Source organism: Oenanthe melanoleuca, chromosome 2, assembly GCF_029582105.1.
Source record: "Oenanthe melanoleuca isolate GR-GAL-2019-014 chromosome 2, OMel1.0, whole genome shotgun sequence".
NCBI classification, from domain to species: domain Eukaryota; kingdom Metazoa; phylum Chordata; class Aves; order Passeriformes; family Muscicapidae; genus Oenanthe; species Oenanthe melanoleuca.
In genome coordinates, this window is record NC_079335.1 from 86,197,284 (window position 1) to 86,222,613 (window position 25,330).

Here is a 25,330-nt window from a genome sequence, read left to right on the forward strand (position 1 = left end):
CAACACTGGGCAGGATTTCAGATTTCAGGTTCACATTCCACTGTCACTTCACATACTGTATTGCCAGAAAGCAATTAATTATAATTAAGATTTGTCCAACATGAAATATAGCACACATTCTTGTACTTCCTAGAACTGAAAGAAACAAAGTATAAGAAGTCTTAATATTCTCTGAAATTAATCATGAAAATTCCTGAAGCCTGTGTTGGAAAAGGTTTCTGAACCCAGATGCCACACTAGCTAGTAAGCTACTTTTGTAACCAGCATTATACAGGCCATGAAACCTGAATCCATTTTTGTAATTTTAGATATCAGTGTGTTGAACTCTGTATTTCTTAACAGGTCTGATTTAATCATGTAAGAAAAATCCCCTGACATGCATGGTAAGGAGATAAAAATTCAAGTTTCTTTCAAAGGCAAATCAGCTGCCTTTGCACATTTCCTGACTGTTAGATAATGGAATAGTTTTGAGTGTTGGGATCAAGGGTGTTTTCTCCTGATTCATTAAACACATGTTGTAAAGATAAATAGACTCCAGGACAGACATAGTAGATTAAACTGCAGTCTGTGGTAGTTCAGTATCTTTTCTTGTACTCAGTGGTTGTGTTACACGCAAGAAGCAGGGTAAGCATCTATTTATCTGACTCCTGACTTAAGAAATCAGATTGCAGCACTCAGACATTCATAAGCTAAAAGCTGCATCCAAATCAAGCCATGTGGATTTACCCTTTGTGTTGTTGGAACCAAATTTTGCTTTAATGGATATCTCATGCAGACAATTCCACAAAGAAAAAAGGCATTGTGCACAAAATAACCTTTCTTTCTGTTGCACCCTGACCATTTTGTTGGGTGCCCTTTATCTCTGGCATTTCATGAATGAGTCAATGAGAACACCTCATGCATTCAGAGGGCAAAAACCCTTGTGCCATGGGTTTCCTCTCCTCTGTGGGTCTGGAAGCATGTGAGGGCTGTGGGGATTCTTTGAAGGGCTATTCCAGGCCAAGGCAGCCCTGTCTGGTGTAGCTCCCAGCAGAGGATGTGTGCAATATGTGTACTGATGTTCTCTTTCCTGTTTTGTGCCTTGACTTTCCTCCAAGGGAATGGTCTGGTTTACACAGTGCACAGCCTAGATGGCAGTTACCATGTATTTTAGTGACTATCAGGGCAACCAGGACCTTGCTGTAAAAGAAGAGATGACAAAAAATGTGGTTTGCTACTATTCTTTATTTCTCTGCAAACTTATCCCTTTAGTTACTATTCTTTCATATTTTTTTTTTTAGTTCTAATGTATCTCCTTGGAGATGGATACCCAAACTTGTGTTAGCTGTAGACTATTACACTAGAACAAAGGGGCTGTATATATTTCCTAGTAATTTCAGATTTCTGTTGCCTTTTTTTACTGCCCCAAGAATTAAGGTGATGTTTTCAGGTAATTCTCTGCAGAGTTTCCAAGCACTATCTTCTGAGTGGGAATGACTAATATAGCTGTTAAGTGCATAGAGTTAGGGCTGCCTTTTCCCAAATGTCTTTTTTGCTCTTATCTGTGTTGAATTTTGTCACACATAATTTAGTATCATAAGAATTCTTGTAGCTCTTTGCAGTCAGCCTTAGTTTTGACTGCAGTCAGCAAGTTTTGTCATCTCCCTATGGTCAGCCTTTCTTAACTGTGTTTTTCTGAAGAAGACAGCAGGTAGTGCTACATCCCTCTGCTTATGTATGGAGCATTACTCTTTGATTTCTACATGTTATTCCACTAGAGGATAATCACCCTTATCTAAAGCAATTTTAATTCTTCCAATGACCTTAACATAGGAGTTTTGGAACTCTGAGGAGTCTGACTTGGAACAAGCATCTTCATTCATTGACTTCCAACCTGGAATGATTCTTCTCTCATCTCCCTTCTGTTCTACATCCCCACATTCTAGCTTTATTCTGTATAACTGTTCCTGGTGATGGGAACCAGGCTTACTGGTCTGTAATTCCCAGATGACTTTCAGCCTCTAAAGAATAGCAACCTTCTATTTGCCATCTCCCACGTTTCTATTCTTATCTAGGTTACATGTCACACTTACTGTGTTCATATTTGATTTCCTTGGGAATTCTAAGAGGAAAACTGTCTGGTCTTGGCACTTTGCTGCTCTCCATTTTATTGATTTCTTTTAAAAATTCTCCAAGTGACACTTCACTTAGAAAGACTTCCACAGCTCCTTGTACAGAAGGATTTCACTCTGCAATTCTGCTGAAACTCTCCTGGATTAGCACTGCTGTGAAAAATATTGGGCTTGTTTGCTATGCCCTTTACCTTTCAGTACCACTGTTTTAACCTTAGATCATCTATGATTCTACCAATCTTTGGTTCTCTACCAAATGAACAATGAACAGAAAAACTGTATTAGGTTCTGGAAAACAGAGACATTTACACTGGAATACTGATATATGAGACTGACAATGTTTTCTATATCTATAATATGATTACATTGTAAGAAATGTCCAGAGTATTAATCATATCTCATTCACTTCACTGTCCTTCCTGCCTATTATTTTTCAAATTTGCTTCTTATATCAGTACTTCACTTCAAAACTGTTACCATCTAAACATGTTTTGTATCTTCATCACTGTCTCTCCTTCCCAGACAAGCATCAGAAGTGTGTTTTTGCACACACACCAAAAAGCATTAAGATAGCATAAGAGGAGAAAATGCTTTATTTTCTCAAGTAACTTCAACATTTTTTTTTGCAATGTCATGGCTTTTTAAAAAATATCTCCTATTGAAATAATGGAATAATTCATACTACAAGCAGGATGATGCATGCCAAATTCTCATGAAGCTGTTCTGTATTCATGTTACTGCAACTGAAATCACAGTCTGGTCTTTTTTCAGTCTGTTGATTCCAGAGGACTGCCAGGTAAAATGCAAAGTTTCTCTCCATCTGGAAATGTTATATTTTCACCCCAAAGAAGCAATAGAAAATCAGACCAAGACTCTGAATGTGTAAAACATGCTGAAATTGCGTGGTGGGCCTTTACTGTAGCTTGAACTGTTATCAGCTACCAAGCCAGAAAGCAGACTGCTCTATTTTGGGAGATAAGACACTGGCATTAAAGACACTTTGGAGTTTTTTCAGCATTATGTACCAGCCAGCTAGTGCCATTGCACAAGCTGGAAATATCATCCAAATATAATTGCTGGATGGTGTGACAGCTGCAATTCAAGAATCTTCTTATTTTGGAGGAAGTGTTTGTTGCTTTGTGATTCAGTCGTTCCTATAATCAAGCATTAAATGAATGATTTCCTGTTTGGCTCCTAACAGAGGTCTGTGTTGAAGGGTTGATGCCAGTTCATTTCAATAACAAATGCATTTTTAATTTGTGTGTGCTTAGTCAAGATTTTCTGGGTGTACAACAGTATTGATGGTTTCTGTGAAATATATTAAATATTCATAACATCTCTCTCAAAACGGTGCTAAGCCAACTCTAGATTTAAGTAGGTATTTCTTAGTCACAAGCTGTGCTTTGTATCATTTATTTTTAGAATGCGTACATGTGGACACAGATAAACAAGTCTCCATCTATTTTGTGTGTCAGTTTGGGAGGCTATGGCGTGCTAATTATTCCAGTGTAAGTGAAAAACTGTAATTTACTTCAACAGTGTTTGAGTAATGTGCAAATATATTTAAAATTATCTCAAATCCCTTTCTGGTGAAATCAGAGCACCCAGCTGAGCAGGTCTTTTTCAGTGTAGCAAAAATAGGATGTTGTTAGGGAGTAAAACACTGGATTTACACATCTGTCTGGCAGTGGCTACCAGGCAATATATATTTGTAAAGTTACAGCTGTAAGGTGAACTCAGGCTATAAAAATATACACAGCAATTGGCTGTTGCTATAGAGAATTGCGCTGCTTGTCTTCCCAAGAACAGGTCTCTTTTCTGTCAGCAGGGTGATCCTCCCAGCTGGTAAATGAGGGGACAAAATAATGGCCAGTAGCTTGGTTGCATCTTCAGGTTGTCTGTCCAAGCATTCATTCTGCTTCCTTATCATCAGCCTGACACTGTTTTGGTTTTATCTCTAAATTTTTTCCCCATTTACCCAGGAAAGCTGACTCCTTCACCTTTGAAAGTTACTCTGGAAAATCCAGTTTCCTGACATCTGCTAGACTTCTTTATGTAAACTGTGCTCTGTATTTTGCCATCTGGAAGTGTTGTCTGATGAGGAGCAAATCCAAAAGCAGCAGCTTGCCCGGGTAGTTATATGCCATGTGTAAACTCTGTCATGGAGAGAACTCTCCAGAGAGCTACAGGAGTCATTATCTTACTGAAGTGATGCCCACCATGGTTTTTGCTTTGAGGAAGGTCCCTTGCACTATTATGCTGCAGAATACTGCAGTATTGCAAATAGACATTTCTCCTGTTACAGATGGCTCTGCAGATCCCTACTGCAGTATCATCATTCTGAGAACTATCTTCTCAGGGTAAAGGGAGCACCTTGCAGATACCTCACACAGCTCTTCACCCACATGCTTAGTTTTTGTCTGATGTGCATACAGAAATCTGAGACTGTGAAGTACCTAAAGCAAGTTAAGCCACTTGTAAAAAGCAGCTATTCCTTGGGATGTACAACTGCTTCTGATGTTACCACATTTTTTTTTCAGATGGCATCACTCATCTGTCCACTTGCAAAGGTTTGACTTGTAGAACCCATATTTTTAGTTTTTCCTTGACACTACAACTTCTGCATGTTGTTGCATGGAAGCCTGTAGGGGAAAACATCATTTGTGAAAATGTAAATGGATCTCCTACCACAAGGATTGTAGCAGCTGCCTTTTGCTGGTGCTTGGGACATAACCTCATTGTGGTGGTATCACTATGGTCAATTTAGCTTTAACATAGCTATAGCTACATAGGGTACTTACTGGTAGCAGTATGGACATAAGCAGGGGCTATTCTAGGCTGACATCTTGCTTGGATGAAAGCCTAATAATAATTCAGTACCATGCCCTCACTACTGTTTGTGATGCCTAAATTAAGAGGTCTCTATGTGCCAAGTTAAGACTTTCCACTCTGCACTCACACTGTATTTGCAGAGCAGGTGTATGTTAAGATATGCTATGTTACCTTGTTAAAAATTTCTTTAATTAAAATGCAGAATCTCCTTTTTCATTAAGCTGTGGAAAGCAATACCAGTTGGTGGCTCAGCTTTCCAGTCCTTGACCTAGTATTATCCAGGAACTCATGAAAACACTTAGCAGCAATTCAGAGGGAAGAACAGAGGAAATGTATTTTCTTCATTTCTTCAGTATTCTAGTCTGCTTTCTGAATTTATCCCTAACTTCTCAAGTGTGACTAGAAAAGCAATTACGTATAAAAGGTGTAAAAATGTGAATCTTTCCAAAATCCTCTTGATAGATTATCACAGTTCACCGACACAGTGGAGTTCTGTTGTGCTGTTTATTAGATGGGCAGCCGAGGGTGGTAACATTTTTCTTAAGGTGTTTACAATCTTGTTTTCTTTTCAAATCCTTTTTCTTAGGGATTTTGGTTTTCTTTTTTAACACACAGCTTTTGTTATGTTTGTCAAGATACCATGTATTATCTCCTGTTTTCATGCATTCATCTTCTACCAGGCTAGCTCAGCTTGGCTTGTGAAATCCATTATGTTGGGTTTCTTTGGATCTGACTTGAAGTGTAGTTCTTTCCCTGGGAAGACACCTTCTTTGATTGATTTTTTTAATCCTTCTGTATGAGAAAAACCACAGTCCATCTGTTCTTGGATTAGGTTTCTGATTTCTTTGATTCAGAAAGAATTAAGAACTATTGTGGTAGAGTTGTTCAGATGTCATTTCTCTGCCTTTCCTTGTGTTTGCTGAATTTCTGGTTGTATGCTGTATTTCTGGGTTATGTTACTGTATTGTGAGCTCACTTAGTGTTGTTTGCAGTATTTTGATTAGCTTCTGCAATTCTGTATTTGCAGATTTGACTTTGCATCCACTTTCCTCCCAGGTCTGTCCTCTGGCACTTTACATGTAGTAATGGTCAGTACAAGTCTAGAGTTTTCTTAAGGCTGCTTTCACTTCTTCAGCCGTTTTACTTTCTCAATCAGTAAGGTAGAGATGATTTAATTTTTATCTGTAGTTACCAGGTTTGCCAACTATTACACCTCCTAAAGTCTTCCGGTGAGTAACCAGGAATTTTAGATTTGATCCTGCTCTCTCAAAGGAATGTGTGTTTTTTTACTGTGTTATTTCAAAGGCTTACCTGTCACAAATGAAGTTTATCATTCTACCAGTCCAGTGCTTGTAACTGGAAAGGAACCATTGTCTTGATCTGGTCTGAATTTGAGTGGAAGTGAGATGCCATGACATCATCTTCTCTGTGCTTTTACACAGTCATAATCTAAAATAAATCCAGTTGTATATGCTAGACTGGAAATGAAATAAAATAAAATTATTCACTTAGGGGAGGTGGGGGGGATTTTATTTTTGCCTCTTTTTCCTGTTATTTTATTTGCGTTGATTACAGTACCAAATTTTAATTCTAGAAGGGTCATATCCTAGCTGAGAGTGTTGGCCCTGGTCACAGAACAGGTGCTGTTAATGCTTTGCTACTGGTGTAGCAGGTGACACACTGAGTTGTTTCAGCTTGTCTGTACCTCACTTTTCCACCTCTATAATGATGATCCTGGTTTGCTTAAAGAGTGTTTTGAGTTACACTTTAGTGTGGCATCAATGCTGTGGGGTTTTTCTTTGTTATTAGTTTTTCTTGTAGCACATGCCACAGAAGTTTTCCAAGAGATTCACACACTGAAGGGGGTTTACTTGGTCAGCTGATTTGGAGAGGTATACTTCTATACACTTTTCCAAATCAAGCTCAGTCTTTTATACCAGCCTATTTTTCTCCTTCTAGTGTTCACTTATTTTATCTCATAGAATGGCAGTGCTAGGCTACAGTCACAATAAGAGCTTCAAGAGACCTATGCATGTTTGAAGCCAAGCAAAAATCATATTTAGCAATGAACAGAGCAACACAGTTATTTCAACCAAGATATGTTTTGGCACTGATCATACCTCAAGCTCACAGCAGCAGTGCTGAGTGTCATGCCACAGCTATTAAAACAATCCCAAAATTAATGGAGCTCTCTGTGAGCTAACACATCTGCATTTTCCTCAGTGATATCTAATACTTTCATCTATAGCAGCATTTATTTTCTTAAAACGACCCTTTTCAGTCAATTTTGATTTCAGGAGTATAGTCAACTCTATTTTTATGCATCTTTATCTCAGCTACTCACCCTTAGCTTCCTTTACAGTCAGTGAAGCCTAACAGGCACTTCCAAGGTACAGTTCAATCTTGTTTAGATTTTTACATTAGTCTGAGGTTAATCATGCCCAAGACTTAATATATAAGGAGGCCAAGTCAAAGGCAGAAGTCCACACTGTAGAAATTTGTATCAGCTGAATCCTGCTCCATTTGATTGCCAAGAAAGTCTACATAGTTGGAAAATTTTCAAGATGATGCAGCATTTTTAAATACATAATCCATCACATTTGAAAATCTCTTCTTCCTTGTAAATCTAAAGAAAACATTGATGGTTGTTTATCTAAACATTGTGCAAAGCAATTGGTTTGCATGTTTCTAATTATTCAGATCTGAATTATTAGCAAAGCAGATTCCTATTGAAAGTATAATTGATGCACCAGAAAACTTCTGCTCTCAGATTCATCCTGTAACAACCTTTACTTTCTAAAATCATAATGAAAATTATAATGGCCTTTGAATGGAGGAGTTCATGCAAAGCATCCTCCAGTGCTTTTTAAAACAAAAGCCAAGGACAACCTCAGAAAACAGCAAGGTTAAGATCCAACTGGCCAGCACAGACTGGGATTTAGTTTCAGTTGTCAGATGAAAAAGGCAGGACTTGTTTATTTAGTCCACCCCTTGGTTAAGCACCAACATGACAATTGCTGCAAAGGAAGACACTGTATTATTACCTTGTGTAATAATATTTATTATTAATTTATGATTGCCTCATATAGATGCGGGTTGGAATAGTTCATCTGAGATGCTGTAGAGTTGGAGGGAAGGCTGGGAGGAGGGAAAGGTTGTGTGTATGAGTGCATAAATGCCTCTTTGGCTGGTTAATGGAGCAGCAGAAGCGCTTGGCACACGGGCAGCAGCGAGCTTCACCTTCTCAGCTGGAGGAGCAGCCCCAGCCACTGCCATCACGGAGCACTGTGGCTATTAAAGGAATAAAGACAAAACTCTGTTTGATTTCCAGAGCGGAGGGGCAGGAGCTCCTCCTGACCCTGTCAAGGCTTTACTGATCTTAATGGGTCTGCCACAGAGAAAAACTCTGCTTGAACAGCAGAGGGGTGCTGCTCCTGAGGGACGAGTTCAAAAATACCAGCTCAGAAACATTAATAAAAACATTTCCCACTGTTTCTTCATCAAAGCATGAAAGGAACAGCGTACTGCAGAGCACACTGGCAGAATCTGTACACTTCTACCATAAAATACACATAGGCTCATTTCTATAAACTAGTAACTGAGAGTTTCTTGTAGAGTGGATGAATTTGTCACAGTAACTAGTTTCTGGCATAAGTAGATCTCATAAAGAGGGCTTAATGCTTATTTCTAATCTCCTGGAAGGTTGTACAAATGAAAAAAAATGAGGTTAATCACCAAAGAAAATCATTAATGAAGTAGTACATCTTTTCTTAAATATTAATTATAATTGATTTTTCCCATCACAGAATTTACATGGTTCTCGTGAATCAAGGATTAATTCAAAGGTTTATATTTATCCTCAGCTGGGAATGGATTCCTTCTCAGTGAAGAGTGAATGAATTTATTTTGTACCAGCTTTCTGCTTGAAAAGAAAATCCTTCATAAAAGAACTGGCAATCTTAGCCAGAGAAATCCAGACCAAGTAAAGAATTTCATTCTTCAGGGTGTTAGATCCTAATGAGTTCTGCATCCAAATGCTTATATTTTTTCCCCATCTGATCAGCAGTAGCATAGCAGGTTATGCACTTAAATGCATGACACTTGTTTAGGAGAAAGATTTGTATTGAAGAAAGGCAGCCTGTTCCATAGTTTTAGTATAACATCTGTTATCATTCAGTGCTGCTCTTAGCCCAGCATGCCCTTCCTCTAAATATCTTATTAATTAAACTGGCTTAGTAGGAAAATAATTAATACTATAAGTCTTGTACCTACTTAGAAAGGATTTAGGAACTGAAAAATTGGTTTTGTCTGAGCTTCAGCTCGAGGGTTGTGGGTTTTTTTATTCTTGAACACAAGCAGATTACAATAGGACGTATCTGAGAAATCTGACCATATATATTCAGTCTTCCAAATACATATATTCTAACTTTGAAATTCTGTGACTACAAAAATAGTCCACTACTTTGAGAAGTCTTGGTTACTACCCAAGGGTTTTCCTCTGCAACTGGTTTGGAAGATATGCTCCTTCTTAATGTCCTGATAGCCCTTTTTAGCACCTGATTCCCCAAAAGCCTGAACTCCAGCCTGCAAAAATTACTGTGGTTCTTACCAGTACTATGATAAAATGGTGGGACCTCCTAGCCATGAAATTGGTCGTAATGCTGCTACCTTGCATAACCAGCTCTTCACTGGAGGGTGAGACAGGACACCCAGTGAGTTTGTGTGCAACATGTGGATCTGTTACTTAGCTACCTGTGGTCAAGCACAGAAATAGAATTTGCCTGTGTCTTTGTTCTGCCTTTGACTTTGTTCTGTGGGCAGTGCTGCTGCTGCTTTGCTGCTGACTCACCCAGCTTGGTTTCCCACTGAAGAGCAAATTCAGTTTGCTGCTTATTGTAACAGGAAATTACACTTTTTGAGACCTATTAGAAAAGGTGCTAAGTGCCACCAAATTGCTCCTTAAACCCAGTCAGAGTTTTAACAATTTCTTTGGTAGGAGAAGGCTCAGGAATTAGCTGCAGCTTGTTCTGGCTTTTCCTGGAAGGTCTGAGAGCAGCTATTCTTAAGGAGGAAGAGGAAAAAGTTTTAAATGCTTTACCAGACCAAGACCCTTTCAGCACAGGGAAAAGGCAGCTTGGGGAGCAGTCTGCAGTGTGACTCCAGAGTTTTATTGTTGGGCCTTTCTTTTCAAAAGTGTGTTAGAAACTTAGAAATCAGTGTTTCATTGCAAGTCAGTTGAGGTGCCTACAGCACTTCTTCAAGAAAGTTTAAGGGAAATGCTGTGGCTGCTACATTGACAGTCTCCAAAATCAAACTGCACCATGTGGCTGGTTAATGGGTATGGGGTCTTGTGCTTCAGCAAAGGCACCTGCCTTTAATTCTGATCCACGCTGAAGTTCAGAGAGTGTGTCTCTCTCTGGGGAGAGCAGGGTTTTTAACTAGCTTCTGACTGAACACATTGGTCATCTTAGTCCTGAAGAATACATGTTCAAAACTGATTTTAAAAATAGGGAAGCCTGTATTTATCCCATGGAGAAGAAGAAGCAGAGCTGGCCTTGTTCATACTGAGCCCAAAGTATCTGGCAGCATATGATTTGCAATGAGCACAGTGTGCTGTATAGGCATAGCTAATTCATCAGATATGTGTGTCCCTGTGGGAACAGTCAACACACAGCAGTACCAAAAGAGGCACTTTCCTGTTTCCAGGGGAGGAGATAGGGTTTCCAAGCCTCTTTTGCTTTAAATCTGCCTTGGGCAGGCTGAGGATGCTAAGTCCCAGTTCATTTGTGTGTGCATGAATCAGTGCTGGGTCTGATAGAGGAGCATATGGCAGGAGCCATTTGCCCTTGACTGTGCCTCTTTTTTGGCAGGCACAGCCTTGTTTCTCACAGAGCAGGTTCAGTCACAGCCACTCCTTCCCATCACTCCTTGAGCCCCTGGCTCGCTGGCTTTCAGCTCTGCCTGTGTGTGTGTCCTTTGTGGTGTTTTGGTTAATTGGACATTGTTTTAATTACTACTGCATAAAGAAACGTGTATTTCCTATCTGTCGTTTTGTGCCTCAGTGATCATGGTCTCCAAGCAGCCAATACAGAAATCTAGCTATTCAGATCTGGTGTGAATTGCAGTGGCTCCCTTGGAGTTTCCCTCCTTTACATCTCTTTAGGGGAAAACACCCTCCAGAGATGAGAAGGCTCTATTAAATAGCTCATTTTTTGCCCTGTCCCAAACACCTTCATCTGCCTTCACTGGAAAAAGTGGCAAAGAAGCCTTGGCTCTCATTCTCTTCCACAGCCTGGACACAGTCCATGACCATGTTCTGTGGCCACATCTTTCCTTGGTTTGAGCCTTTGTGCTGCCTTTTTTCTTACCTTTCTCTCTCCAGCTTCTGCACTAATTTCCTTTTTCTCCTTTTGCTGTCTCTAATTCTCCACAGAAATCAAAAATGTTTGGCTTATGTGTCAAAATCAAGCAATGGGTGTGCAGACATGCCCTCCAATCAGTCTACTGCCATTTCTGTCAATAACAGTTACACTACAGTAGCAGGCAGATTCTCTGGACTACCAGTAGCCTTTATTTCGAGATGCTAAACTGCCACTGACTTGAAGAGGAGAAAGAGCATTTTTTAAATGCCTTTAAAAGGCATAGAGCCTTTTAAAACAATAATTTCCCTTCTTTTCTATCTATATTGACCCTTATCCTTTGCTTTCAGCTTTGGAAAGAAAAATGTCAATGAGGCAAAGCAGAGAGGAGCTTATAAAACGAGGAGTGCTGAAAGAAATTTTTGATAAAGGTAAGTGTTATTCTTTTCACAATAGTAAATTGACACCCCGTATAGTTTTGTGGCAAGACATTATATAATTGTTACACTTGGAACCAGGAATAGAGAGTTCTGAATTGCAAGCCTGTGCAAAATAAGATCTCTAAACCTTCTCTTGACTTCGCCGTGGTCTGGCCTTCTTTGTTGGATATGTGTGATAGCTACTTAGCAAATAAAAATGAAAACTAGTCAGAATTGTAAAGCAGTAGAAACAAAAATCACAACAATAGGCTGTAGTCACTGGCTGCAAAAGAGCAAAAAAAAAGAGTCTGTGGAGAGATGTAGTGGGTTCGTGCCTCTGTGTGTTGCCATTGTCTGGTTGAGTCACTTTGGGATTAACTGTTGAGGAAAAGGGAAACATTTGAAGGTTTTGGATCCTGATGAGCACAGAACAATGCAGTTTCCCTTGAAACAGCTTAGAAGATATAATAATTCCTTATTCAGTATAATTAATTTGTTGAGTTTGTAATGTCTTGTTTATGCAAAATGCCATTGTTTTACAAGCATCATTGCTTTACAAACATCATTGTTTTACACTGGTAACAAAATACATAGTTGATGTCTGTTACATATATGTCAGTCTTTGAGTGCATCTTTTATTTATTTTGCTGCTTCCCTTGTCAATAACTAAGGCAATTAATTCAACAAATTATATAAAGATAATAAAGTTACAGTAGAACTTATGCATATGCTTTAGAGCCTCATTAATTTGAAGTCTAAATGTTTTTGACAGTAGCAATACAAAATCTGGGAGAAATCAATAGAAGTTAGAAACTTTCACAAATATTAGCAATATAGCCTACTTCATAAATTCAGGAGCACTTCAATCTGCTATACTTTTTACTTTAGCTTATTAGGAATTAAAAAATTTTGTAACCCAGGCTGCTAATTTTTTTAAGTTTAGAACAAACATCAGCAAAAATGTGCATAACATTAAATTCTACAGTTTCTACCAGTTATATCTTGTAAGCAGGTCACTATGACCTGCTGGCTTAGAAATCACCCTTGATGCAACTTCAGAGTAAAACAACTCCAGTCAGTAGGTTTGCCCTTCTCACTGCTTTGTGTTGTCCACATTTTGTAGTGTGACTCAGATCCACAGCCAGTGAGGCATGGTCCAGGCTGTCACACCAAGTGATCTGTGCCTCAGCCAGCTAAAAAGGCAGCCTTCAGTCACACCCCTGTCCCAGCTGTCACCTCCTTCATCCCTGCCTCACATCCCACATGTAGCCATCCTCTGAACCATCCCTACATAAACCTAAAGGCCTCCCCAGGAAAAGTCTTTTCTGTGAAGTCTGACTTCACCTTCCATGTTGAAACCTGGGGAGATTCCCCTTGTATTGCTACCAAAGCACTACAGTTTTTTCTATTGATCAAATAATGATGTAGTTTGTAAACTTCTGTGTCATCTTGCAAAGCAGATTTTAAGTTGTCTGGACATATTTGAATGAGAGAAATTAATTCCTCCTTATAGTAATTTTTCACCTTTACAAAGCTGATGTGAAAAGAAAGAGGTAGGGCAGAGAAGAAAGTGGCAATACACAAGAATAGCAGCAGTACTCAAAGAGCTATGATGATACAAGGTTATGAGCAAGGCAAAATGTGGAGAGCAAAAGCATTACTTCTGTCTGTGGTGTAATAATATGAGAATAATTATAGTAATGGATGTATTTCATTGAGGATCTTAAGTGGAAGTAACATTTTCTTTGTAATTCCTGTTAGGTAACCTCTAATCCTTCAAGAAAACAAGAGACTTTTAGCATTTCTTAGCAGAACATTCTGTTTGATTGTGGTAGCACCTTCCAAGAGGCATCTTGCAGATAGTGAGTGTAAGTCTCTTTGTCTCCCTCTCCTAAGAGGTTAGCAAAGAAAGCCTGTGAGTAGTTTTGGCTTTTTCTTTCTTTAAAAACCCATACCAATCAAAGCAAATAGTGCAGGCAGACTGACCCAAGAACAAGAATTTTTGCCTTGTGCTTGCTGTTGGTTTTGTCATATCTTCTATGTTGAAGAAAAGCATAATTAGTTGGTTTGTTCACCTGCTGTTTAAAATAGTGCTCTGACCTGTTTGCTTCAGGATTTTCTGGCTTTTTAGAGGACTTTGTGTCACCCAGCAGGTGAAAATGTGCAGTAAGTCACAGTAGTCACACGTAGGAGAGTCACTGCAGTCCAGCTGCTGTATTTGGAAAACAAGAAATGCTGTTATCGTTTCAGTGAACCCCACACTTAAATTAGTCACGTGAAGCTGCCCCTGACTGTACTGCAGAGAGCTCTTTCCTTGCTGAGGGCAAAACTCATGACAGAATCAGTTTCTGTTATCTTCCATTTACAGGTCTCTGTGACTTGAGTATTCTGAAAATGTAGGCAAAGGTTATAATTTTTTCAAATACTCTGTACTTTTGGAAAATAGTAAGTTGAAGAAGTATCTGATGAAGCTCCTGCTGTCCTAATAGTTAGTGGGCAGATAGTGCTGAGAGGTTAAAAACAGCTCTTCCACCTGCATCACGGAACATACCTCAACATTTAGAAGAACTCATATATTTTTGCTATGCCATTGCTCCTACACATAGGTACAGACCTTGATTTTCACATGAAGGTGTAGTCGCCCCAAAAACATCTGTGTTTAGAATTGAAAAGTTTTTAACTCCTCCAGAAGCAGTCTGTCTCAAACTCCATGGGATCCCACAAAATCAGGGATCTGTTTAGGATCTGAAGTTGTGGAGGATCCCAGCTACTGTGCTAAGGTAGCCACCAAGGCTAGGAAACAGTTCCAGGGGCAGGTCTTGACCACATGCAAGAACACTCAATTTTCTATTCCTCACCTGGGGGTCATGGCAGAGAATGACAATGAATTTTACTCTGCCCTTCCTAGTCTTTGCCTTCAAGAATTTCTTGCTTGGACATTCTACTTGAGAGCGGACAAGTACTGAAGGAGACAGCTCAATCCAAAAATTAACCCAGGATTTCAAATTGTCCATTTTGACTTCTATAGCCTTCACGTGCTCTTTTGCTGCAGAGGTCAAGCTACTCCCTCATGGACCCATCCAGTTTCATGCTCAGCTGATGTTATTATAGCTCATGGAAGTCATTCTCCACTAAGTAGCACCAGACTCTGTGAAAGCAGCAAAGGATTTAGCAAGTCTGAGAACAAAAGGTTACATATGTTATCACTGTGCAAAAATAACTTTAAACTCATAGCCAGTTCCTGAAAACAGATCAGTGCATCCATGTATATGTAATAATTGCATTACCAGGATTCTTTTCATTTGTATGTCAGCCAACTGGAATAGCTTTAATACTTTGAAAATAATAAGTAATTTGCCTTTTATATCTGGTTGTCAAGCATATCTCTGATGCAGGATTAAGTCACACTAAGATACTCTTTCCCGTACAAATTATTTTTCCACATCTTTGATCTGTTTGCTGTACTTGAGCAACTCCCCATGAAGCTTTTCTTCAAACAATACCTGATTTTGGATGTATATTTCAGTCATGATTCTGTGCCATGTCTGACAATTTCATTCAAATCCATGGACAAACTTTAGACTCTAAATCAAGAATAAAGATATTCAGATGTAAGATTAAAAAAGGTCACGCTGTCAGTACAGAAAGCTGCCATGCTTTGGTATTATGACAAAAGGTGAAAGCCAAAATTTTATCTTACATTTTACTTTTTTTGCAGTCATAAGTCTTCATGGGTCATTCAAATGCTGTTTTTTTAAAATCATGCTAATATAACTTGAGAAGCACATACTACACTTAAGGCAGTAGGATTTCAAGATGCTCAGCATATTACAATAGGCATCTCACTTAATGAAGAATGTGTAGTCATCCCTTCAAGAAGCAAATGTTATTGGGTTTGTCATGCTTACTTTTGTCATAGTTACAGTCAAATATAGTCTGAATTAATACACTGAATTAATGAATATATTGCTGGACACAGTCACTGCCTTTCCTTCAAGAAGCAGATGCTCCACATAAGTTATGCTCTTTCATGAAACCAGGTAACTGAGAGAACATCAGTCCTTATCCCAAACAAGTGTAAATGTGTGTGTCTTTATAAAAGGGACATAGAGCCATTCTACCCAAACAGCTAAGTCGAAAAATACTCAGCTTAAATACTGTCTGAATTGTTTTTTTATTTTTTGCTGCCTAGGGAAGCAAACAGCTTTGTGTAGAATGGCCACAGCAGTTAGAAAGGAGGCTGTGCTGCAAACACTTGGCTGACACTTCATGTTGGCACCTTTTAGCCAGCTCACTTGATTTCTCAAAGCCATGGGTCAGATCTCAGTCTAGTATAATGTGACTGCATTACCATAATAGCTCTCTGGGTCTCCAAAAAGCCTCCAACAAAACCAAGAAAGTCAAGACCTTGGTCTTTATAATAATTCCAAAATAAACAGGAGACCATCTTCACTCACTGTAGAGAAGCTTTAAATGGCAGAAACATAATTCTGAATAGTTACCAGCTAATGTGTTTTCAGACTTGTTAATTGCTGTATACTAGCACCAGTATTTCAGTATTGTTTTCTAAAGTGGTTTGTACATCTTAGCCCTATCAGGGGAAAATGTGCACTCATTTGGTTGATGTACATCTCCACTCAGTACATTGAGCAGTAATGTGGTTAATCAGTGGTGCCCAAAAATCTAAAACCATATTCTGAAATCTTGAGTTTCATTTTCAAAAGTAATTTAAATGCTTAGTAAAATCAAGTTCCGCATATTTGCCTGCTGGTTTCTAGTTTCACAGGTCACATTTCAGTTATATTTTCAGGCTTCCATTTGTAACCATAGGGGCTGAACACTTTGCTTTATAAAACTCTAATTGTGATGTCCATGTAGTCATTGCCTCCAGGTACCAGAGTGCTGTGCTTAACAAGTTTGGAGATAAAAATCATGCGGGTTGACACTAGAAAGAATAATCTGAATCCTTTCTTCTGCTCTTTATTATTTCTAATGTGAAGTAGTGTTTGATAGGAAAGAAAATGCCAGCTGCTGTCACAGAAATTTTGCTCAGATAGAGGAGATATTATTAGAAACTATAAAAACAGGCTTTCTAAATGGAATCTGATATATCACAGTATCAAGACCTTACATCAGGCAACTATAATAATTATTCTCTTCCTTACATAAAACGTGGTTATTTGTATGCAAAATAGGGACATACCTCTGTGATTTTGCTTGTGTCCTTTATTGCATAAAAGTTGGTGTAGGGAAAGGTAATAATTCTTGTTATTAATATTAAAATATTATATACAGTATGTATTTGTATTTTTTAATTACAATCTACTTTCATTTCTGACTTCCCAGATTCAACAGAGAGGGGAAACAGATTTTTTCTGTTTGCATTGGATGGGACTGCATGTCCACGTCTGTTAAGGGTGGTCAGGAATCAACCAACTCAGACCACAGTTCATAGTGACCATTCCAGGGTAGAGCAAAAGACCAATACAGATATTTGACATAAATTATATGTTACCCCAGAGGTGCTACCACCATCACTGATAGGCACAGCCTTAGCCAACAGTAACTTGGAACTTCCCCATCAGACATGGGGGAAACTTCTGGCAGCTTCCCACAAAAGTCATCCCTGTAGCCCCCTGCTATCAAAACCTTTCCATGTAAACCCAGTACATGTGTACATAGAAGATCTCAGTCTAGTTCCTCATGTGAAAACAATCTAATGGAGATAGATTTAATTTAAAATTCTGTCTGCATCTTATTTATGTCTCTTTTTTTGTCATTCTTCTTTCCTTCAACTATGAACAGATGGGGAACTTTCCATACCAAATGAAGAAGGAGCTTTGGAGAATGGGCAGCCTCTGGGCTCTGGGCTGAGCGCCAGCCAGGTGTCCCTGCCAGCCCTAGCAGAACTGGAGTCAGTCCCAGCAGCTGTGGAACCCTGCTCATATGAGGTGCTCCCAACCACAGAGATCATGGATGGGACAGGTAACATCTCATTTACATTATGGTCTAGATACTCTGAGCTTTTTGAAACAAGTTTTTTGACTTGTAATATTTGATGTTTAGCCCTGACAAATCCTTGTCAAAATGAAGGTCTTCCAGTGTAGAAAGGGATGACAGCATAGAGATTGTCACTGAATGCTCCACAAGAAATTTTGACTGACACGATGTGGAAGCAACCTCTACTTCAATGCAAGTAACCTCTCTTGGAGTAAAGCAAAACCCCTGCACTTTGTGAACATGTGAAGTAGGTTTCCAGCTCTCTGTCTGCATCTCAGATGTGCCAATGAGCTCGAGAGCAGAGAGCTTACAACACATTTGAACCCGGGGGTACAACATCGTTCCCTCTACCTGCCACGTGGTGCTGTGTGATGTTCACACCACACATCTGTCAGTGACTAACACAGTCAACTGCCCTACCCTGGGTGAGGCTGGCTGCTCTTCTTCCCCAGCCTGTGCAGAGAGACAGCAATGCTCTACATCTAGCTTAGCTCCTCTTTCTGCTGAGAGTTGTGGACAAAGGTCAAGTGAGGAAAACCGAGCAGTAGAAGTTGTCATCCATGATCTTGCACAGCTATGCAGCCTTCTCAAAAGAGAGCAGGCCCCATGAGGTGCTTTTTACTTTTAACAGGTACGTTTACAGACCACCTGCTAACATATCTGGTCCTAGGCAAGCTGTGGTGACAGACCTTCAGAGACGTGGCATTATAAAACTTGATTTGTGTTCCAGATGTGGGAGTACATCCCAGCCTGACATGGGGCAGCTGGCTTCTGTCAGAAGTAATGGGGAATTTGGCCGTTGTGTGGATGTGTGTTACTCCTTCTCTTTTGCTTTCTTTCTTTCTTTCCTCCTTTCCTCCTTTCTACGTTATACGATGTTGGAGTGAAATCTATGAGTCATTCCTAATCTGCATTGCTGTGCTGCTTTTCTTGTCTGACTTCGGCTCTATCTGCTGCTGCTTTGCTCGTAACGTTGTTGCGTCTATGATGTGGTTGTGTCCTCCAGTGTCTGAAGAGAGCCCCACATCCAATGAATCCGGCGTCCTCCTGTCCCAAGATCCTACAGCTAAGCCAGTCCTGCTACTTCCCCCCAAAAAATCTGCCGCTTTCCCTGGAGACCATGAGGACACCCCAGTGAAACAGTTGTCCCTCCTCAAACAGCCCCCTGCCCTGCCTCCTAAACCTATTGCCAGGATTGCCAGCCACTTAACTGGTAAGTAGGTACTCCTGGACCCTCAGCCCCGTTTCCCTTACAGGAAAAGCTGCCTTTGTAGCAAGGTTCTCAGTGTTCCTCCTGTTTCTGTAACACTGTTTGCACTTGTTGTGTGTGCTGGTGATGTACGTGCTGTACCTAGGGCAGGGATCACGAATCTGCAGACTGCACCTTCATCAAGGTGGCTCCAGGGGCACTTCCCCTCTCAGCTGTAATTGCCTAAGACCCCTGTGGCATTTCCTAACCCTCCTCACTCTTATTCATCAAGACTTACCATCACCACTGAAATTGCAGGATGTGCTTTGATGGGAAAGGAAGTATCAGAAAAATACTAGAATAACTTTAAATGCCCTTAATGAGGAAATGCATGAGAGTTGAGGGGAAAGGGAGAGTTTTGATTTCTCCTTTTGCCATTTGCTGCATGTCCCCTTAACTGCCATATGGGCAGGTCCCCCTCCACACACCCTGTATCTTTCCATATATTTGTCTTTTACTTGCCCCCTGATCCTTACACAGGTAATTCTGCCCTATGACTTCTTGCCCTTTTGCCTCAGTGCTTACATTGTCTGCCAAACAGTTCCCCCTTTCCACCTCTGCTCTGATTATTCCCCTCCCACTGGTGAGTCCAGCTCCAATTCCCAGTGACCAGGATTTGATGTCCTGTGCTTTATGCTGCAGTTTAGCTCTCACTGCATGGAAGGTAGCAACAGTAAACACCATAGGCTCTGTTTTGTGTTCCACATGTTTTCACAGGTGTCCAAGCTCTTTGGGGTTCAAAGTTCTAGGTGGATGTGGAAGTAGGGTGGATGTGCCTCCTGCTCCCAGTCTCTCATTTTGACTGCTGAAGCAAAGGATGGCTATATTTATGCAGACCAAAATAGATTCCCTAAACGCTTGTCTGCACCTTTTGAACAGTCTGCTCATAATTGCAGCTTCTGCACAGGAGGCAGCACCTCAAAATCCTGAGTTGAATATGAGGTGTGGCTTATCTTTGTAGTGGGGCAGCTACCAGCCTTCCCCCTGGGTTGATCTTGTGTTAATCCTGCCCTGATATTTTCAGAACTGATGTGAGTAATGCTCTGCCCACATTTATATATTGTAGATTTTTTTTTTTCATACAGTTAATACCCATTTTATTCAGGTTTAAGATCTATATCAGGAAAGAGCTCATTAGGAAAGAACGTGTTCTGGTTTTCTCTCATCTCTACGTAGTCTCTTCATGTTTCTGTTTGGATGACCACACTTTTTTGTCCTGTAGAGTTTTGTACATTTTATGTGAAACCTCTTACTTTCTCACCTGCCGAAATCTGCACATAATGGTTAATATTTTACCTTTTGCTACAAAGTGAATGGGCAGTCCTGCAGCCTGCAAGGCCAGATAGCAATATTCATGGCTTCACCTAAGGACAAAACCAGCTTCCTATGATCTTCCATAAAACTCTGTCCCAATTATAAGAAGTTGTTCAGAAATGAGGCCAACATGGAAGAAATAAAAATATAGGAATAGCATATGAAAAAAACTCAGGTACTAAGTGTCCTTGATTCATAAGCCATTATTTTGTAAGAGACAACCGAAGAATCAAAGGATGAGGACTTCTGGAATAATTTTGTTTTTTCTGCAGCTGCAAATTTTGTGTGAAGTAGAATCAGGCTCAAGTTATCAGCATAAATGAGTTGCTTGATGGTGATGACTTTCTAATGAAAGTGAAACAGAACTGTGACTTACTTTGTGGTGGCCTTCAGTGATGTCTCATCTAGTCCTATATAAAGTCTTGTATGTGCATACAGATAGACTCTTGTACGTGCATATACAGAACCTTCAGGCTAAAGGAACAGAGATTCAAATTCAATCATAGAGCCATAACTTAATTGACAGTATTCCTAGTGGAACTGAAACCCTCTTTTATACATTCCTTATAAATAAAAGTATTCAGCTTGTTCTTAAGGGTCCATTTACTTTGGTGGTCCAAAGGATATACGTGTTGTTCACTGCCTTCAGTGTTCTCCAGTGGTAATTATATTAGCCATGTACAGTCTTTGGAAATGAGTAATCAATCCTAATGAAGCATCCTCCTCAGTGAGAAGCAGAATTAATGCTATTCTTTTTCTAATTTCTCCAGAGACATCCTCAGCTTGTGAGAAAACAAGCAAAACCTGAATTCTGGCATTCAAAATGAAAACTTTTCAGTTCTTGCTGCATACACATTTTTCTACTGAAGAATTTTTGAAAAGGTTGAAAGGCAAATTAAGACATACCGGGCAGGGCTAGTGGAGAGTGACAAAGGTTTAATGGTCTGGTAGGTCTGTTCAAGAGACTGTGAGAGGAGATGTGATCCTATGAAGGGTTCAGGTACACATGTGAAATTGCAGAAGCAACTCAACGTCTGTCTACATATATATATGTGTGAGTGTATGGGTACATAAGTGTATATATTTAATAGGAACATGTTTTATATAAACATATATTAAAAAATGACTATAGACATTGTCATAGGCATAAAAAGGAAAAATATTTTAAATACAAACCTTTAGGGGAAAAAAGTTGGGCCACCTCTTGCTGTGAGAATATTCCAAAGTTGTTCAAAAAGGTATGCAGACTGATTTGCAGGGCTTGACAAAGAACTTATTACAGGTTTTAGAAATGGAAAAGAAACATTCCTTTCCTCTGAAAGCATTTTGAACCATCTCAAATATCTATCTGCCTGTGCCAAGACAAAGATTGGCCTTACAATTGATAAGAAATGCACATAAAAGAACGAGCCTAAATAAACACATAAGAGCACATTTAATTTTGTGGAGAATGAAAAGAAAAAAAAATCCATTTTAAAGGTGGAAGGAAGAGAGAATTGCCTCTAGCAAATATAAATCACACAGCCTTGGCACGCTTCTTCTCAAGGCTGAGGCTCTGTAGGGATGGGGCAGTATAGAAACAGTGCCAGAGCCAAGAGCAGACTGCAAGGCAGCCGCTGGGAGTAGTGCCAACACTGCTGCAGAAGGTGCTCCATGCTTTTCCTCACACCATGTCCTGTGGTCTTGAGGGTGCTGCCTCCACAGGGAACATCCCTGTCACAACACTGGGTGTGGAAGTGCCGGCATAGCCCTATAGGACAGGCAGCTCCAGGGGTGAAACATGAGCCTTTACTGTTTCAATACCACTGTTTCAGTGCTCTGCATGTCCTGTTGGCCAGTCACCTCCTGGTGAGCCTTCTACTGCTTTTCAAACATGGTGAGCATTAGACCGATTAGCATTAGACAATGTTCACATTGTCTAATAATAGTTCTACACTCTACTACATTCTACTACAAGATAGAATTTCTTTCATTGTTTTATTTCTCCGATATTCATGTGCAGAACCCAAGAATTTAGGACACTTCTAGCTTCCTCCCCTGAAAATTTAGGAGTTGAAACAATCACCTGGCACCAAATTTAATTGGGGTGCTGGTGTTCAAGTCCCCAGCTTATAATAAAATCTTTAATGGCCAAGTGACAGGAAGACTCGGCATGTCTGATTGATAGACCCCAGTGTTGTAAAGTTCCCTTTGATCTTGATTCATTAAGCTGTTAATTTTCACCAGCACAGATAATGTTTTCTGAAATTAATTAGATATTTTCCAACTGAATCACCAGTAACCCATAAAGTTCCTAAAACCACAGAGAACAAAATATGTACCACTAAGATGGGATCTCAGGAGCAACTGAGTCTGTTTGAGCCAACATCTAGCCTAATATTAGAATAAGGTGTAGCTTTGGTTGTATCTGGCCACTTACCTATTCCATTTAAACCTTTTGCATTTTTTTGCTTTCTTCATTCTTGAAAAGACACATAACACATTTTTAGTTCTGATATTGTGCTTTCTAATTATGTTTGTGTAGAGTCAGAACTAATTTATAATTAGAGGTAAACATTTAACAGGGTAGGAAATGTTAAAAGTCCTCAAAGTTGCTTCTGACAATGCAGACAAGAAGGAGGTTTGAGAACATGAAGTCCTGGGGTCCTGCTCCCTTGTCATGGCACAGCTAGTTAATAATGACAGCTTTATAAAAGTTTTTGCAACTAAAATTTGTCCAATAAATACTCTGCAGTATTTTATAATGTAGTAGTCACATTTCAAAAGACTCCTCTGTAGATGAGCCCAGGACATAATCCAGAAGCTTCCTTTCAAAAGAGAGGTTATATTCACATGGAGACAATGGACAGTTCTCTCACTGTGTGTCAAGGGAGAAGCAGCAGAGCAAAAGCAGTTTCTCCTTCACCAGATTCTCATGGAAACTGAACCCTCAGCAGTTTCTCCCTCTATAATTCTTCTCCGTGCTGCTTCCTGGAGAGGAGTACCTATCATATACAAGCATCAGGAAATCTTCTCGTCTTTGAAACCCTCTTCAAGGCCCTGCGCAGGAATTCATGCAGAGCTGTGCTTTTCAGCATTTAGAACTAATCATGTCTTGCTTTTGTTCTCCAAATTCAACCTGAATCTTGGATGCATATGTGGTACAGGAGAGCAGCAAAGAATTTCTGTCTCAAATCTTCCCCTGAGGACACGGCTGCAGATCTGGCTGTAGTCAGCAGGAGATGCATGGTAAATCTTTGAGTACAGTTTTTTACTTGCCTTTATGAATCTGCTCAAAAACTCATTGAAACAAGAAAAGAGACTTTCACCATTTAGGCACAAGTGATTACAGGAGAGAAGACCTGAAAAAGCAAAAGCTACTTGTCCAAATGTTGCCAGCAAATATCAGGCACATCACCCCATGGAGCTGCCTCAACAGGCCACACTGGTTTTTGCACTGTTTGTTTTAGGGGTTTTTTGCACATCATTTTACAGAATTAATTACTTGGAAGGAATTTAAAGAGTATCATTAGCTTTATGACAAGCTGTATTACTTGTAGTTGCATATAGTACAGCAAAGGTCACAGTATAAGGTCATTCAGGTGAGGAAGAACCTCAGCAGGTCTTTAATCCAACCTCCTGCTCAAAGCAGAGCCAAGTATGGGATCAGACCAGGTTGCTCAGGCCTTTGACCAGCTTGGTCTTGAAAACTTCAGAGGATGCCAGCTGTACAACTTGTCTGGATCAACCTGCTCCACTAACTGCCTCTTCTCCTGGCACAGAAGGTACTTTCCTTATAATCCAGTCCTGGACCTCTTCTGTTTTGCTTTTGCCCACTGTCTTTCCTCCTCCCACCACACACCACTGAAGAATATCACCTTACTGGTAACCTGGCTTGTAGGTACTGGGAGGCTGCTCTTAGGTGTTCTCCCCACAAGCTGTCCTTGCTCCAAGCTGAACACATCTCAGTACCTCAGTTCAGCAGGTGCTCTAGCCCTCAGCCACTGCAGTGGCCCTGTGCTTGACTCATTATGGTTTTTTGCTATCTTTTCTTGTGGATACTAAGCATGCCCAATAGTCTAGATACACTCTAAGGACTGGTGAATAGAAGGGGATCCTTCAATCAGTAGATGAATCCTCTGATCTCCTGTCTGTGTTTCTTCTTGTACCACCCAGGAGTCTGTTGTCCTTCCTTGCTGTCAGGGTACAACATTGGCTTATATTTGGCACTGGCAGTATGGCAACCACACCAGCTTTGCCACAAGCCCAGGATCCCAAGGCATGTCCTCTTTCTCCATCAGTAGTTGAGCTAGGACAGGATTTGAAGATTTTAATGAGCCTTTCTATAGCCCTTGCTGCAGCAACCTTTGCTGCCATACATCCAGAAGTTCCTAGCACTCCATCTGCAGCAGCTATATCTCCAATGTGTGCTGACCAGTTCTCCAGCCATGTTCAATGTCTAAAAAGCATCAGACTTGGTGTACATGGTGCACAGCTCTGGTGTACCACTAACACTTCAGAAGAACCATATAATAGCAAACCTGTGCAACAAATAAACATATATTTATCTCATGAAAACCACAAAAGAAATACAGTAATTATAGATGTTAGCAAAATGATCTGTATGGAAAGGGAAAGGGATGGTCTACTTGTCAAAGGTCTGATGTGTAGCAAATATTGTGGCATCCACAACTGTCTTTTAAGTAATTGATTTTCATCAAGAGTGGAGAGGTTGATGTCTAAACATCTTTTCATCAGTTCTAGTGTACAAGTTATTACACAGTGCCGAGTGGTCACAACCCCACTGGGAACCAACATCTTGCAAAATTGCTCATTATTCTCTTGAGCATTAAAAACCTCAGCCAGAAGAGATTAATCAGACTTGCACACCTGGATTCACACAGTTTGCTTCTTTTTGGTTACAAGTGCTTCGTGCAGTGATTTAAGCCTCTGGTGTTTCACTGAAAAGACACTTATTATAGATTCCTTGTTCTTATTTCCCCTGTCCCCTTCTTACTCATCTACAGATGCCTGTGTCTGAAGTATATTCCATGCTGGAGACAATAA

At 40.0% G+C, this 25,330-nt stretch overlaps 1 protein-coding gene across 9 annotated transcripts in view; it reads left to right on the forward strand.

The window, feature by feature from the left end:
* PHACTR1 (phosphatase and actin regulator 1) overlaps positions 1 to 25,330 on the forward strand; it is a 297,444-nt gene that overhangs the window by 214,134 nt on the left and 57,980 nt on the right. For 6 of the 9 annotated variants that reach the window (XM_056485009.1, XM_056485013.1, XM_056485011.1 and 3 more), the window contains 2 exons: positions 11,653 to 11,733; positions 17,527 to 17,706. In XM_056485009.1, the coding sequence (XP_056340984.1) occupies positions 11,653 to 11,733; positions 17,527 to 17,706 (261 nt within the window). Of the gene's footprint in view, positions 1 to 11,652; positions 11,734 to 17,526; positions 17,707 to 18,727; positions 18,935 to 25,330 lie in introns of all 9 variants that reach the window. The other 3 variants (XM_056485007.1, XM_056485008.1, XM_056485014.1) reach the window with 1 other exon arrangement.